This window comes from Scardinius erythrophthalmus (assembly GCF_964197995.2).
Source record: "Scardinius erythrophthalmus genome assembly, chromosome: 24".
Classification (NCBI taxonomy): Eukaryota; Metazoa; Chordata; class Actinopteri; order Cypriniformes; family Leuciscidae; genus Scardinius; species Scardinius erythrophthalmus.
In genome coordinates, this window is record NC_138244.1 from 32,923,549 (window position 1) to 32,940,033 (window position 16,485).

Consider the following 16,485-nt stretch of genomic DNA (forward strand, 5'->3'; position numbering starts at 1 on the left):
CTACAAAGGGACCCCGGTTAGGGTTAGACCCCTTCTTGGGAGACCCGAAACACACCAGCAACTGATCTGACTTCCACCATGAAGAAGGCCTCTGGACATAAATCTTGAGAGCTCTGACAGGGCAGAGCAAATTTAGTCTCTCCTCATCCGCCGTCACGTGAGGTGGAGGATGAAAAGCCTCCAGAACCGTAGGCCGTGCCACATTAGATGACACTTTAGGCACATAGCCCGGCCTGGGATGCAAGATAGCCTTATTATCTCCTGGAACAAACTCCAGGCACTCAGGTGATATAGAGAGTGCCTGAAGATCTCCTACTCTCCTCAGAAAAAGTAATTGCTAATAGAAAAGCTACCTTGAGGGAAAGGTTCTTGGCCTCAGCCGACTCCAAATGTTCAAAGGGGGCCTCGACCAGCCCTTCGAGAACCACTGGCAGGTCCCATGTGGGAACTCTGGTACGAGCTGCAGGTCTCATCCTCAAGCCCCACGGAGGAAACGTACAACCAGCTGATGTCTCCCCAGAGGCCCATCACCCAGAGGAGCGTGGAAAGCCGCAATGGCAGCCACGTACACCTTGAGTGTAGATGGGATAAGACCAGCCGGGAAGCGATCTTGGAGGAAATCTAGCACTGAAGCCACCGGGCAGTTAACTGGGTCCACCTCACCCTCTCTACACCAAACGGTGAAAACATTCCATTTTTGGCCGTACAGTTTCCTTCTGGAGGGAGCTCTAGAGCTGAGTTTGGTCTCAACTACTCTTGCTGACAGGCCCCCTCAGGGGCCAGACCCACAGTTTCCATAGCACCGGGGTCTTTAGGGATGACGCAGCGTCCGGGGAAAGATAACTCGCCAACGGCTCCTCCACCCGAGGCATCATCCCATAACCATTATCTCTCGCTTCCGCGATGTTACTGTAGTCAAGGACTGGGGGTTTGGACAGACGAGAGGTGTGTGGCATTTAATATGAGCATGGTAGACCCCGGTGATGAGGTTGTTCTCTGTGCTGCAGGAAGCGCAAACAAAAAGCAGGTTGGACATGTGCCTTTCACGTGGCCAACTGATGTTCAAACGGGTCACGGCATGAGAGACAATCTCGACCAGCTCCTCATATGCGGCGACATGGAGTGGCGAATCGTCTCCAAAATCCCCGCCTTCGATGCTGAGCACATCCACTTCCTCAGAAGCAGACAGCTCAAGCATCGGTTCTCCACTCGTGAGGAAGAAGCCGCTGGGCACGAGGAGAGAGAACATCAGAGCTGGCAGAGGATTCCTGAGAAAGTGCCTCAGCAGTCTCAGGCTCCCGTCAGATCCATCTGCGAACCCCATGATGTGAGCCGCTGCGCTGCCTCAGCGGACACGGGACCCGCACCACGGGGAGCGCGAGCCTGGCCATCGTAACTGAAGATGGCCAGGTGGGAGCGCATCATTCGCTCCTAAACAATGCGCACACAGTTGGTGTGTGTCCCCAGCCATGATGTAACGAGGGCAGGGATGCACACACCGCTTGTATTTTTGACTCGCCATATTTTCGTTCTGATATATACAGTAGTGCTTCAACAGTGGACAGACAACACCAAATTAGACAATACACAACAGAGAGCTCTTGCTGAAGAACAGAAAGCTAACTCTGTTGTGTGCCGGGGACCCTTTGTAGCTTCCGTGTATGCCGTCACACGTTACGTCATAAGGCAACACCAATCATGATTGGCTTAGATTAATTCATGCTTCAGAGGCGCTGTGCTGGGGGACGTTCACCAAAGTGTCGTCATCAACGCAGTGTGAGTTCCCTCGAAAGGGAACATTGCTCTTCTGCTGCTCAGTGCTGCTGTTAGTGAAGAGTGCTGCTGTTAGAGAAGAGTGCTGCTGTAAGAGAAGAGTGCTGCTGTTAGAGAAGAGTGCTGCTATTAGTGAAGAGTGCTGCTGTTAGAGAAGAGTGCTGCTATTAGTGAAGAGTGCTGCTGTTAGTGAAGAGTGCTGCTGTTAGTAAAGAGTGCTGCTATTAGAGAAGAGTGCTGCTGTTAGTGAAGAGTGCTGCTGTTAGTGAAGAGTGCTGCTATTAGAGAAGAGTGCTGCTGTTAGAGAAGAGTGCTGCTATTAGAGAAGAGTGCTGCTGTTAGAGAAGAGTGCTGCTGTTAGAGAAGAGTGCTGCTATTAGAGAAGAGTGCTGCTATTAGAGAAGAGTGCTGCTGTTAGTGAAGAGTGCTGCTGTTAGTGAAGAGTGCTGCTGTTAGTAAAGAGTGCTGCTATTAGAGAAGAGTGCTGCTGTTAGAGAAGAGTGCTGCTGTTAGTGAAGAGTGCTGCTGTTAGTGAAGAGTGCTGCTGTTAGTGAAGAGAGTGCTGCTGTTAGTAAAGAGTGCTGCTATTAGAGAAGAGTGCCGCTGTTAGAGAAGAGTGCTGCTATTAGAGAAGAGTGCTGCTGTTAGTGAAGAGTGCTGCTGTTAGAGAAGAGTGCTGCTATTAGAGAAGAGTGCTGCTGTTAGTGAAGAGTGCTGCTATTAGAGAAGAGTGCTGCTGTTAGTGAAGAGTGCTGCTGTTAGAGAAGAGTGCTGCTGTAAGTGAAGAGTGCTGCTCTTAGAGAAGAGTGCTGCTGTAAGTGAAGAGTGCTGCTGTTAGTGAAGAGTGCTGCTGTTAGAGAAGAGTGCTGCTCTTAGAGAAGAGTGCTGCTGTTAGAGAAGAGTGCTGCTGTTAGAGAAGAGTGCTGCTGTAAGTGAAGAGTGCTGCTGTTAGTGAAGAGTGCTGCTGTTAGAGAATAGTGCTGCTCTTAGAGAAGAGTGCTGCTGTTAGTGAAGAGTGCTGCTGTTAGTGAAGAGTGCTGCTGTTAGAGAAGAGTGCTGCTATTAGAGAAGAGTGCTGCTGTTAGTGAAGAGTGCTGCTGTTAGAGAAGAGTGCTGCTATTAGAGAAGAGTGCTGCTGTTAGTGAAGAGTGCTGCTATTAGAGAAGAGTGCTGCTGTTAGTGAAGAGTGCTGCTGTTAGAGAAGAGTGCTGCTGTAAGTGAAGAGTGCTGCTCTTAGAGAAGAGTGCTGCTGTAAGTGAAGAGTGCTGCTGTTAGTGAAGAGTGCTGCTGTTAGAGAAGAGTGCTGCTCTTAGAGAAGAGTGCTGCTGTTAGAGAAGAGTGCTGCTGTTAGAGAAGAGTGCTGCTCTTAGAGAAGAGTGCTGCTGTTAGAGAAGAGTGCTGCTGTTAGAGAAGAGTGCTGCTCTTAGAGAAGAGTGCTGCTGTTAGTGAAGAGTGCTGCTGTTAGAGAAGAGTGCTGCTCTTAGAGAAGAGTGCTGCTGTTAGTGAAGAGTGCTGCTGTAAGAGAAGAGTGCTGCTGTAAGTGAAGAGTGCTGCTGTAAGTGAAGAGTGCTGCTGTAAGTAAGGAGTGCTGCTATTAGAGAAGAGTGCTGCTCTTAGAGAAGAGTGCTGCTGTTAGAGAAGAGTGCTGCTGTTAGTGAAGAGTGCTGCTATTAGAGAAGAGTGCTGCTGTTAGTGAAGAGTGCTGCTATTAGAGAAGAGTGCTGCTGTTAGAGAAGAGTGCTGCTGTTAGTGAAGAGTGCTGCTGTTAGTGAAGAGTGCTGCTGTTAGAGAAGAGTGCTGCTCTTAGAGAAGAGTGCTGCTGTTAGTGAAGAGTGCTGCTGTTAGTGAAGAGTGCTGCTCTTAGAGAAGTGTGCTGCTGTTAGTAAAGAGTGCTGCTATTAGAGAAGAGTGCTGCTGTTAGTGAAGAGTGCTGCTGTTAGAGAAGAGTGCTGCTGTTAGTGAAGAGTGCTGCTGTTAGTGAAGAGTGCTGCTGTTAGTGAAGAGTGCTGCTGTTAGAGAAGAGTGCTGCTGTTAGAGAAGAGTGCTGCTGTTAGTGAAGAGTGCTGCTGTTAGAGAAGAGTGCTGCTCTTAGAGAAGAGTGCTGCTGTTAGAGAAGAGTGCTGCTGTTAGAGAAGAGTGCTGCTCTTAGAGAAGAGTGCTGCTGTTAGAGAAGAGTGCTGCTGTTAGAGAAGAGTGCTGCTCTTAGAGAAGAGTGCTGCTGTTAGTGAAGAGTGCTGCTGTTAGAGAAGAGTGCTGCTCTTAGAGAAGAGTGCTGCTGTTAGTGAAGAGTGCTGCTGTAAGAGAAGAGTGCTGCTGTAAGTGAAGAGTGCTGCTGTAAGTGAAGAGTGCTGCTGTTAGTAAAGAGTGCTGCTATTAGAGAAGAGTGCTGCTGTTAGAGAAGAGTGCTGCTGTTAGAGAAGAGTGCTGCAGTTAGTGAAGAGTGCTGCTGTTAGTGAAGAGTGCTGCTGTTAGAGAAGAGTGCTGCTGTTAGTGAAGAGTGCTGCTGTGCTGCTGTTAGTGAAGAGTGCTGCTGTTAGTGAAGAGTGCTGCTGTTAGAGAAGAGTGCTGCTGTAAGTGAAGAGTGCTGCTGTTAGAGAAGAGTGCTGCTGTTAGTGAAGAGTGCTGCTGTGCTGCTGTTAGAGAAGAGTGCTGCTGTTAGTGAAGAGTGCTGCTGTCAGTGAAGAGTGCTGCTGTTAGTGAAGAGTGCTGCTGTTAGTGAAGAGTGCTGCTGTTAGAGAAGAGTGCTGCTGTTAGTGAAGAGTGCTGCTGTTAGAGAAGAGTGCTGCTGTTAGTGAAGAGTGCTGCTGTTAGAGAAGAGTGCTGCTGTTAGTGAAGAGTGCTGCTGTTAGTGAAGAGTGCTGCTGTTAGAGAAGAGTGCTGCTGTTAGTGAAGAGTGCTGCTGTTAGAGAAGAGTGCTGCTGTTAGTGAAGAGTGCTGCTGTGCTGCTGTTAGAGAAGAGTGCTGCTGTTAGTGAAGAGTGCTGCTGTGCTGCTGTTAGAGAAGAGTGCTGCTGTAAGAGAAGAGTGCTGCTGTTAGTGAAGAGTGCTGCTGTTAGTGAAGAGTGCTGCTGTTAGAGAAGAGTGCTGCTGTTAGAGAAGAGTGCTGCTGTTAGAGAAGAGTGCTGCTGTTAGTGAAGAGTGCTGCTGTTAGAGAAGAGTGCTGCTGTTAGAGAAGAGTGCTGCTGTTAGTGAAGAGTGCTGCTGTTAGAGAAGAGTGCTGCTGTTAGTGAAGAGTGCTGCTGTTAGTGAAGAGTGCTGCTGTTAGAGAAGAGTGCTGCTGTTAGTGAAGAGTGCTGCTGTTAGAGAAGAGTGCTGCTGTTAGTGAAGAGTGCTGCTGTTAGTGAAGAGTGCTGCTGTTAGTGAAGAGTGCTGCTGTTAGTGAAGAGTGCTGCTGTTAGAGAAGAGTGCTGCTGTGCTGCTGTTAGAGAAGAGTGCTGCTGTTAGTGAAGAGTGCTGCTGTGCTGCTGTTAGAGAAGAGTGCTGCTGTTAGTGAAGAGTGCTGCTGTTAGTGAAGAGTGCTGCTGTTAGAGAAGAGTGCTGCTGTTAGAGAAGAGTGCTGCTGTTAGAGAAGAGTGCTGCTGTTAGTGAAGAGTGCTGCTGTTAGTGAAGAGTGCTGCTGTGCTGCTGTTAGAGAAGAGTGCTGCTGTTAGTGAAGAGTGCTGCTGTTAGTGAAGAGTGCTGCTGTGCTGCTGTTAGAGAAGAGTGCTGCTGTTAGAGAAGAGTGCTGCTGTTAGTGAAGAGTGCTGCTGTTAGAGAAGAGTGCTGCTGTTAGTGAAGAGTGCTGCTGTGCTGCTGTTAGTGAAGAGTGCTGCTGTTAGAGAAGAGTGCTGCTGTTAGTGAAGAGTGCTGCTGTTAGTGAAGAGTGCTGCTGTTAGTGAAGAGTGCTGCTGTTAGAGAAGAGTGCTGCTGTTAGTGAAGAGTGCTGCTGTGCTGCTGTTAGTGAAGAGTGCTGCTGTTAGAGAAGAGTGCTGCTGTTAGTGAAGAGTGCTGCTGTTAGTGAAGAGTGCTGCTGTTAGAGAAGAGTGCTGCTGTTAGTGAAGAGTGCTGCTGTGCTGCTGTTAGAGAAGAGTGCTGCTGTTAGAGAAGAGTGCTGCTGTTAGTGAAGAGTGCTGCTGTTAGAGAAGAGTGCTGCTGTTAGTGAAGAGTGCTGCTGTGCTGCTGTTAGTGAAGAGTGCTGCTGTTAGAGAAGAGTGCTGCTGTTAGTGAAGAGTGCTGCTGTTAGTGAAGAGTGCTGCTGTGCTGCTGTTAGAGAAGAGTGCTGTTGTTAGAGAAGAGTGCTGCTGTTAGTGAAGACTGCTGCTGTTAGTGAAGAGTGCTACTGTGCTCCACAGGAGGGCGCTGTGGTGGCGCTGCTGAAGATCTGCCGGCAGGACTGCTTCAGCTCTCTGTACGCACACGCGCTCAGGACCCTTGCCTCCATCTGCTGTGTGGAGGACGGCATCAGCCAGCTGGAAGAGGTATCGTTTCCCAGCATGCACAGCACAGGAAACCACCCAGATGTGTTCGCAGACTCTCAGTCAGCTGAAAACATACTAGATGAGAGTGTAAGCCTGTACTAAAATAACTGAAATATAAATTAAATTAATAACAACTATGTGGACATATTTATAAAAAAAATAAAAATAAAAAAAAATTTAATTAAAATTTAAATGGGAAATCAATAATACTAAAATAACAGCTCAAAAGTTAACTGTATCTGACTGAAGTTATGAATATAACAGACACTAGTAATGACTGCTAATGTTTCAAAGATGTTTGAGTCGTTTTTATGCCACCAAACACCCAAAAATAATACTATATACACACACTCTTCTATGTATATATGTAGTATATATATAGTGTTTTAAGCGCATATGAAGAAATTTTTTCTAAGCTGTAATTGTCTGTATCTTTAAAAAAAAAAAAATTTTGTGAGCAGGTAGAGGATTGAACTGTATCTGATATGGTGTGTTGTTCTCCCTGCTCTCTGTTTGAGTGATAATGTGGTTTTCATTGTCTGTATAGAATTATCTTCTGGTGAGTCATGTGTTTCTCAGTTTGTGTAACAGCGCCACCGTGTGGTGATGGATTATATAGCAGAACTGCATTCTGAAACTGAAGTCTCAGCTCAGAAACACCATGAGTTTCATTCAGTTTGATCTCCTCATCGATAAAAATAAAAAATGCTCTCATATACTCCATAAATATCTGTACTCTGTACAGTTTATAAGACTTATTATACTTTTACTATTATTCTCATACTATTATGACTTATACTCATATATTTGTATATATACTGTATATACTAGATTTGTTGAAATCTCATTTACTGCCTTAAATGCTTTCCTGTTCTCTGTTCTGTATTTTAATCACGAATGACTGAATAACCTTATGAAAACAGTGTGATGACTGTGATAACTATTGGTTTGTTTTCCTCTCTGGTCTGTCCCGTCGCTGCCATGATGTTTGTCAGATTGGTCATGTAGAGCCTGAGAATGTTTATGCTGACAGTTTCTGTTGAGCTGTGTCAGATGTGTGGTAGACTTGCGTTGAGGTCAGCTGTGGTGTGTGTGTGCATCAGGTGGACGGGATCCTGTGTCTGGCAGAGATCCTGACAGACGGCGCGTGTGCGGAGGCGACGCGAGCGGAGGCGGCGGCGGTCATGGCTCAGATCACCTCTCCTCATCACAGCTCCACACAACACCTCGCCAGCTTCCTGGAGAGCATGCAGGACATCGTCACAGCCCTCATCAGTGAGTGCCGCTTTACACCCTATCGAATATATCACATAAAGATATGCACGTTTTATAAACAATCAAATCCGAACTCTTAGCGGTTCCACTCGTGTGATGAGAGATGACACGTTCAAGGTGCAATCCTGGTTCCAGTGGCCTAATCCATGCACAGCTTTTCAAAAATTTCACAAAGCATTTTGTGATTGTATTGTATGAAATATTGAACTGTTTAAATAAGTGTTTTGGCACACCAGGCCGTGTTGTTCTAAAATCGGTTCAACGAAAGCGCATTTACTTGGATTTTTTTTTCTGATAACAGCGGAATGAACTAAAAATACTCTGCAGTTTTTGGTCGTACAGATAAGAGAACGACGTCCTTCAAAACTGTAAAAGGTCTACTTTTATTTATGTATGCTCAAAATAACAACAAAAACGTTGTTTTTGCTTCTGTAAAATAAAGAAAACAAACAGAATGCGCTTTCTGCTGCCTTGGTCTCCCTGAACTGCGCGTCTCTAATGAACCGAAACTCTTTCACTGTAAAAAAATAAAACCGGAAAATGTACTGGTAATTTTCTACCAGGACATTATCCAGTACTTTTACAGAAATTTCCTTTAGTCAAGTCAAGTCAAGTCACCTTTATTTATATAGCGCTTTTTACAATACAGATTGTATCAAAGCAGCTTCACATTGATAACATGAAAATAATACAACAAAGTTTGTTTCTAGAAGAAAATTGCATCATCGTCCACCCATAATAAGGCAGATCAGTAATATTGATACAAACAGCAGGAAAATGCTGGGAGTGCTTCTTGGGTGTAAAAATATGTAAATACCTCCGGTGCTCTTCAGTAAAGGGATCCAGATATTTCTTGAGAAAAAGATCTGAGGCACTCAGGAGGATGAAGATTAAAAAGCCTTTATTAATCCATGGCTAGTCTCATAAAAATAAAAACATGCCTACGCGTTTCAGCCAACAAGGCTTTCGTCAGGGCTATCAGTAATATTGTTGAATATTAAATGTCCCCAACTAAGCAAGCCAAAAGCCAAGGCAACAGTGGCAAGGAACCAAAACTCCATCAGTGACAGAATGGAGAAAAAAAACCTTGGGAGAACCCAGACTCAGTCGGGGGCCAGTTCTCCTCTGGCCAACGAGCAAACAGTGTATGATTATGATCCAGGCAGCGTTACAGGTCAGAAGTCAGATTGGTCGTGTCGATGAGGCAGGGTGCCTTCACAGGGCTGATGAGGCTGGCACTTCAGGATGCATCATGGTTGGGTCCAGGTGCAGATCCACCATCTGATCTGGATACGGCCGGGGTCCACCTGACTTCAGTAAACGGAGAGACTGGTTGACACTTCAGCACTGCGTTGTCGTCGCGTCCAGGCGCAGGTCCTTCATCGGATCTGGATACGGCGTGGATCCGGCGGAAGAGGAGAGACTGGTTGACACTTCAGGACTGCGTTGTCGTCGCGTCCAGGCGCTGGTCCTTCATCGGATCTGGATACGGCCTGGATCCGGCGGAAGAGGAGAGACTGGTTGACACTTCAGCACTGCGTTGTCGTCGCGTCCAGGCGCTGGTCCTTCATCAGATCTGGATGCGGCCTGGATCCGATGGACTGCGGTAAATCTCGGTATAAACAGAGAGACTAATATTAACGTAGACGACATTCTTCTTATGATGTAACGAGTACATCAGGATTTATGGGAAGTGTTCCCGGTTCTGGCTGACCTAATCTATGCAGCCTAACATTGAATTATATAAGTCTATAATGTATTATGTGAATGCTAGGTCAAAGAGATGTGTATTTAGTCTAGCTTTGAACTGACAGAGTGTGTCTGCTTCCCGGACAATGTTAGGAAGACTGTTCCAAAGTTTTGGCGCTGAATAGGAATAGGATCTACCGCCAGCAGTCGATTTTGATATTCTAGGTATTATCAACTGGCCGGAATTTTGAGATCGCAATAGGCGTGAAGGAGTTTAATGCGTTAAGAGCTCGCTCAAGTACCGCGGAGCTAAACCATTTAGTGCTTTGTAAGTAATCAGCAATATTTTAAAATTTATGCGATGTTTAATAGGGAGCCAATGCAGTTTTGACAGAACCGGGCTAATATGGTCATACTTCCTGGTTCTGGTAAGAACTCGAGCTGCTGCGTTTTGGACCAGCTGTAGTTTGTTTATTAAGCGTGCAGGGCAACCACCCAGTAGAGCATTACAGTTATCTAGCCTTGAGGTCATGAACGCATGAACTAATTGTTCCGCATTTGTCAGTGAGAGCATATGACGTAATTTAGATATATTTTTGAGATGGAAAAATGCGATTTTACAGATACTAGACACGTGACTTTCAAATGAAAGATTGGTATCAAAGAGCACACCCAGGTTCCTAACCGACGACGAAGACTTAATAGAGCAGCCATCAAGTGTTAGACAGTATTCTAGGTTATTACGTGTGGACGTTTTTGTCCAATAATTAGAATCTCAGTTTTTTCAGAATTAAGTAGTAGGAAATTACTAGTCATCCAATTGTTTATATCAGCTGTGCATTCCGTTAATTTTGTGAAGTGGTAAGTTTCGTCAGGGCGTGATGAAATATAGAGCTGAGTATCATCAGCATAACAGTGAAAACTAATGCCATGTTTCCTAATGATATCTCCTAATGGTAGCATGTACAGAGTGAACAGCAGCGGTCCTAGTACTGAGCCTTGTGGTACGCCATACTGAACTTGTGATCGATGAGACATCTCTTCATTTACTGCTACAAACTGATAACGGTCAGATAAGTATGATTTAAACCATGCTAGTGCAATTCCACTAATGCCAACATAATTTTCGAGTCTATTTAAAAGAATGTTGTGGTCAATGGTGTCAAACGCAGCACTAAGATCGAGTAACACTAATAGAGAGATACAACCACGATCGGATGATAAGAGCAAATCATTTGTGACTCTAATGAGAGCTGTCTCAGTACTATGGTACGGTCTAAATCCTGACTAGAAATCCTCGCAGATATCATTTCTTTCTAGAAAGGAACACAGTTGTGAGGATACTGCCTTTTCTAGTATCTTTGACAGAAAAGGTAGATTCGAGATCGGCCTGTAATTGACTAATTCTGTACGATCAAGTTGCGGTTTTTTAACAAGCGGTTTAATCATAGCCAGCTTAAAAGTTTTCGGTACGTATCCTAATGACAAAGATGAATTAAAGATATTAAGAAGAGGATCTATGACCTCTGGAAGCAACTCTTTCAGTAGCTTAGTCGGTATAGGGTCTAACATACATGTTGTCGATTTAGATGATTTAACGAGTTTAGTAAATTCTTCCTCTCCTATAGCAATGAATGAATCAAATTTTTCCTCAGGGAGACTACAATGCACTGCCTGATGCGATACTGTAGTAGACGGTTGCATAGTTATAATTTTCTCCCTGATATTATCAATCTTGTTAGTAAAGAAGTTCATAAAGTCATTACTGCTGTGCTGCGTGGAAACTTCGGTGCTTGAAGCTTTCTTTTTCGTTAGTTTAGCCACTATTTCAAATAAACTAAAATTTTCTTCTAATAGGTTTGAAAAATAAGCAGATCTAGCAGCTTTTAAAGCCTCTCTGTATGCAATCGAACTCTCTTTCCATGAAATGCGAAATACCTCTAGGTTTGTTTTCTTCCAGTTGCGCTCCATCTCTCTGGCTGCTCTCTTAAGGGCCTGAGTGTGCTTGTTGTACCACGGCGTTGGACTATTTTCTTTAATCTTCTTTAAGCACAAAGGAGCAACTGTGTCTAAAGTGCTGGAAAAGAGAGAGTTAAAAGTTTATGTCGCAATATCTAGTTCTTCTAAGCTATCTGGGATGCTGAGATGATGAAACTGATCAGGAAGATTATTAATAAAGCAATCTTTAGTAGCAGAAGTGATAGGTCTAACATATTTGTAACACGGAGTCGGCTTTGCAGCCTTGGCTAAATGTAATTTACACGAGACTAGATAATGATCTGAGATGTCATCGCTCTGCTGCAGAATTTCAACGGCATCAACATTTATTCCATGTGATAATATTAGATCTAGAGTATGATTTCGAGAATGAGTAGGTCCTGACACGTGTTGTCTAACTTCAATAGAGTTCAGAATGTCTTTAAATGCCAATCCCAATGCATCTTTTTCGTTATCTACATGTATATTAAAATCACCAACAATTAGTACTTTATCTGCAGCCAATACTAACTCTGATAGAAAATCAGCAAATTCTTTGATAAAGTCTTTATGGTGCCCTGGTGGCCTGTATACAGTAGCCAGCACAAATGTTAAACGTGATTTATCATTTACACTATATATTGTTACATTTAGCAACAACACTTCAAAAGAATTATATTTAAAACAAGACTTCTCAGTAATTCTGAAGATATTACTATAAATTACAGCAACACCTCCCCCTTTGCCTTTCAGACGAGGTTCATGTTTATAACAGTAGTCTTGCGGGGTGGACTCATTTAAAGTAATATAATTCTCTGGTTTTAGCCAGGTTTCTGTCAAACACAGCACATCTAGATTATAGTCTGTAATCATATCATTAACAATAAGTGCTTTTGAAGTAAGGGATCAAATATTCAGCAACCCGAGCTTTATCATTTGCTCATCCGTATTATATCTGTTTTTTATTTGTTGAACATCAATTACATTTTTACCCTTGAATGGGTTTAGGAGTTTTTTGTATGTCCTAATTCGGGGAACAGACACAGTCTCTATATGATGATATCTAGGTGAAAGAGGCTCTATGTGATGGGATTTGTCTGACCTTGGTGACGTGAGGCCGCTAGCAGACGGTCGGTTTAGCCAGTCTGTCTGCTTCCTGACCTGAGCCCCAGATTGTCATGTTTGAGCTCTAAGACTATGAGCCATATTACTAGAGAGAAGAGCAGCACCATCCCAGGAGGGATGAATACCATCTCTTTTCAACAGGTCAGGTCTGCCCCAAAAACTTTTCCAATCGTCTATGAATTCTATATTATTTTGCGGACACCGCTTAGACAACCAGCCATTGAGTGAGGACAATCTACTAACTATCTCATCACTCCTGCGAACAGGAAGGGGGCCAGAGCAAATTACAGTGCCTGACATTGTACTTGCAAGTTCACACACCTCTTTAATGTAAATTTTTGTGATCTCCGACTGGCGGAGTCTAACATCATTTGTGCCGACGTGAATAATAATTTTAGAGAATTTACGATTAGCATTAGCCAGCACTTTTAAATTTGCTTTGATGTCAGGCGCTCTGGCTCCCGGCAAACATGTGACTATGGTGGCTGGTGTCTCTATTTTCACGTTCCGTGTAATAGAATCGCCAATAACTAGGGCACAATCAACAGGATTCCCAGTGGGTGTTTCACTGAGTGGGGAGAATCTGTTTGATGTTGTAATCGGAACAGAAGAGCGGTGTTTTGTCCCGCGACTACAGCGCCTCACCGTCACCCAATTGCCCTGCTGCACGGGCTCTACTTCAGCCGGAACCGAACACTGAGTTCACTAAGCTAGTCGCATCCAGAGCAGTATCTAAAGCCCTTGCACTCTTACAATTAACCTCGATTAAAGTTTGGATGCGTGTCTCTAGTTCTGAAATCTTCTCCGCCAGCCTAACTATCTCCCTGCATTTATCACATGTAAAACCTGTGCTGACAGAGAAGGCTATGCTATACATATTACATGAGGTGCAGGTGACAATAAGAGGAGAAGATGACATGACTTACCGTGTTTGTTGACTGATACTCACCACAGTTTTTTGATGAAGTCGTAAAAGGCGAGAGAGAAAAAAAATTAAAATAAATAAAGAGCGCACGGAAGGCGCGAGCGCGCTAGAGAATAAATAATAAATAAAGAGCGCACGGAAGGCGCGAGCGCGCTAGAGAATAAATAATAAATAAAGAGCGCACGGAAGGCGCGAGCGCGCTAGAGAATAAATAATAAATAAAGAGCGCACGGAAGGCGCGAGCGCGCTAGAGAATAAATAATAAATAAAGAGCGCACGGATGGCACGCTAACAGGCTAGCGAATTACAAGCGTGTTGTGCTAGCAATAACGATTTAGATTGAAGCTAGCGATGTCCGGTTAATGTGTGATGTTGATTAAGTTATATTTAGCAGTATAAATAACAAGGAATGATAGTAAATACTAAATAATGATTAAAACAGAAAGATACGAAGCTTACAGACGCAAACAAATGCAACGCAGCAGCAGCACGGCTTTAATCTTAAAGGAACACTCCACCGTTTTTTTAAATAGGGCTTATTCACATTCTTTCATACATTTAGATAGGTGGGTAAATGCATTTTTGTCTCAGTGCATGCATTGTTTTAGTTTGACAGGGTCGGCGCTAGCTTAGCTTAGCACAATGAATGGAATCCTTTGTTGCCAGCTAGCATGTCCTGAGTAAAGGTTATCAAAAAAAAACAAAAAAAAAACACGTAATTACTTCTTGTGGCCTGCGTATTCACAACGAGTACAAATAGCGATGCAGATTAACACTAGGTGATTTCTTAGGCAGATATTGACTTGGGACTATATTATGGGGAAGCACAGGCGAAGCACTGCTACTTAGGCGAAGCACTGCTACTTGGGCGCAGAGATATCACGCAACACATGAAATCCCACGACTTCCGTCAACATACCGGTGTGAATAGTAGCTGTCTGGCTATTTTCCCAACAGTACATGAATGGCGATGAACATGGCTGATTTTGTGTGAGCCAGAACCATACCTATATACAAGAGTTTACAGAAAATGAGTGGAAATAGAACGACAGGAGGAGGTTGCGATCGCTCAACAGCCCGAGGACGTGAGGATGAGAACCAACACGAACTGGTGGTGTGAATGTGGGGGAATATGCCGACTGAAATAGAGTGTCTGTGCTGTGGCGAGTGGGACAAGTTTCTGCCATTGATAACCAGGCTCAACGTGTCAGATCAAGATGAGCGTGACCGCAGTTGTGTCACAGCTACCGCAGATTTCACGGCGTTGATTCATCCGGCAGTACTCGATTTTTTTTCCGGTGTGATAAAGTGAACTGGAAAAAACGCCCCACGCCGAATAGACCAAATGGACAGCTGTCCACAGAGTAAGTGATTATTTTAAACATGACACATGTATAGTAAACTGCTTGTAGCCTTCTCCTCTCTAGTAGTTATACTAAAACTCCTGAGTCAAAAGAACCAGGCTAACTCGGTGAGAGAAATATAGCTAACTTAGCCCTCAGTCATTTCATTTTACAGGTAACGATAACAGCGATTTTTATTTTTGTTTGGTTGTTCATGCTAAACAGGTTGAATTCAACATGAGGTTATACTAGAGGAGGCTAACGTTATTTGAACCGTAGTCTATATACAGCTTCTCAGCATCTATCTTATAACCGAATAAAGACACAGATTAACATAAGGAAGAGTAATAAAAGACAACTTACATGTGCACTTTGTTCTGCCTGTGCTTTGAAAATAGATGGGATGGGGACAGCCGTATGTTTCAGACGTAGTACCGTCTTTCTGGGCCCATATAAAAATTTTTCAAAGTAACTTAGTCCTCCGGTGCAAAATGCTCTTTGCAAACACGATACTGTTTGATTTTGAAGAGAGGCGTTACAGATCTCCAGAGCAGCTAGCCATTTATTTCTCAGTTCCACATTCGATGGAATTCTGTGAAACATTACATTCGTGTATGTCCTTTGCTTGTTCTCACAACCTTTTGCTACACAGATAATTACCATGTTTGCTGTAACTGTAGCTGTAACTTCTCAAAATAAACAATCCAAAAGCGAAGACACTCGGTGCAGGTCACGCGTGTTGTTCTTCTGTGTTTTGACTCGTTGCACACCGGTATGTTGACAGAAGTCGTGGGATTTCATGTGTTGCGTGATATCTCTGCGCCCAAGTAGCAGTGCTTCGCCTAAGTAGCAGTGCTTCGCCTGTGCTTCCCCATAATATAGTCCCAAGTCAATATCTGCCTAAGAAATCACCTAGTGTTAATCTGCATCGCTATTTGTACTCGTTGTGAATACGCAGGCCACAAGAAGTAATTACGTGGGTTTTTTAAACTTTTTTTTTAGCACTTTTACTCAGGACATGCTAGCTGGCAACAAAGGATTCCATTCATTGTGCTAAGCTAAGCTAGCGCCGACCCTGTCAAACTAAAACAATGCATGCACTAAGACAAAAATGCATTTACCCACCTATCTAAATGTATGAAAGAATATGAATAAGCCCTATTTAAAAAAACGGTGGAGTGTTCCTTTAAAACACAACACAATGCAACGCATAATTCAGAATACAGGTAAAACACCTGTAAAAAAGAAACCAATACGGAATATTTATATATTTATACAGTGTACAGTACATTGTGCCCTGTTATTTATATTTTACAGTGTGGGCTACTTGCCTCAGTCACAGTAAGAAATATGTCTATAGAAAGTTTCAAATGTAAACAAATATTCTCTGATTTTATACTCTGTATGAAACCAACGAAAGTACAGAGGTAATCTGCTCAAACGTGGATGTTAATAATGTGTATGAACGCTTCCCTATGAGGAAAGGACAAGGCACAAGAGTCAGAATCTCCCTCTAAATGTGAATTGCTCTGAATAAAATGGATTAAAAAAAGTTCTTTGTCAATTTTATGATATTGTTTTTATGACAGGTCATAATTATTCTATAAATGTTACTTTAGTTTAACAGCTGCACAAAATACCCACTGGCTTCATGATTTATTTTCATGAATAAAAAAAAAAAAACTTTTCAAAGCCCCCCTCCCCCCTCTGTATTACTTACAAAGTGCACCCTGGTCTTGGGATTCTGCCTGATGGAGTCACCTCGAGCATTTCCTCTGATTCCAGGACAGGAGCAGTGACCTCTGGTGTTACTCTAGAGTCAGTAGATGTGCTCTGAGAGGAAACTTTTATCTTTGACCTCTGGTGTTGACCTTTGACCTCTTGTGTTACTCTAGAGCAGGGGTGCCATTAATTTTCAAGTG

At 43.7% G+C, this 16,485-nt stretch overlaps 1 protein-coding gene across 5 annotated transcripts in view; it reads left to right on the forward strand.

The window, feature by feature from the left end:
* The window catches only part of insc (INSC spindle orientation adaptor protein), a 102,862-nt gene that overhangs the window by 57,259 nt on the left and 29,118 nt on the right, over nt 1–16,485 (forward strand). For all 5 annotated transcript variants that reach the window (XM_081356242.1, XM_081356244.1, XM_081356240.1 and 2 more), the window contains exons 7-8: nt 6,104–6,229; nt 7,333–7,504. In XM_081356242.1, coding sequence (XP_081212368.1) covers nt 6,104–6,229; nt 7,333–7,504 — 298 coding nt within the window. The remainder of the gene's footprint in view (nt 1–6,103; nt 6,230–7,332; nt 7,505–16,485) is intronic.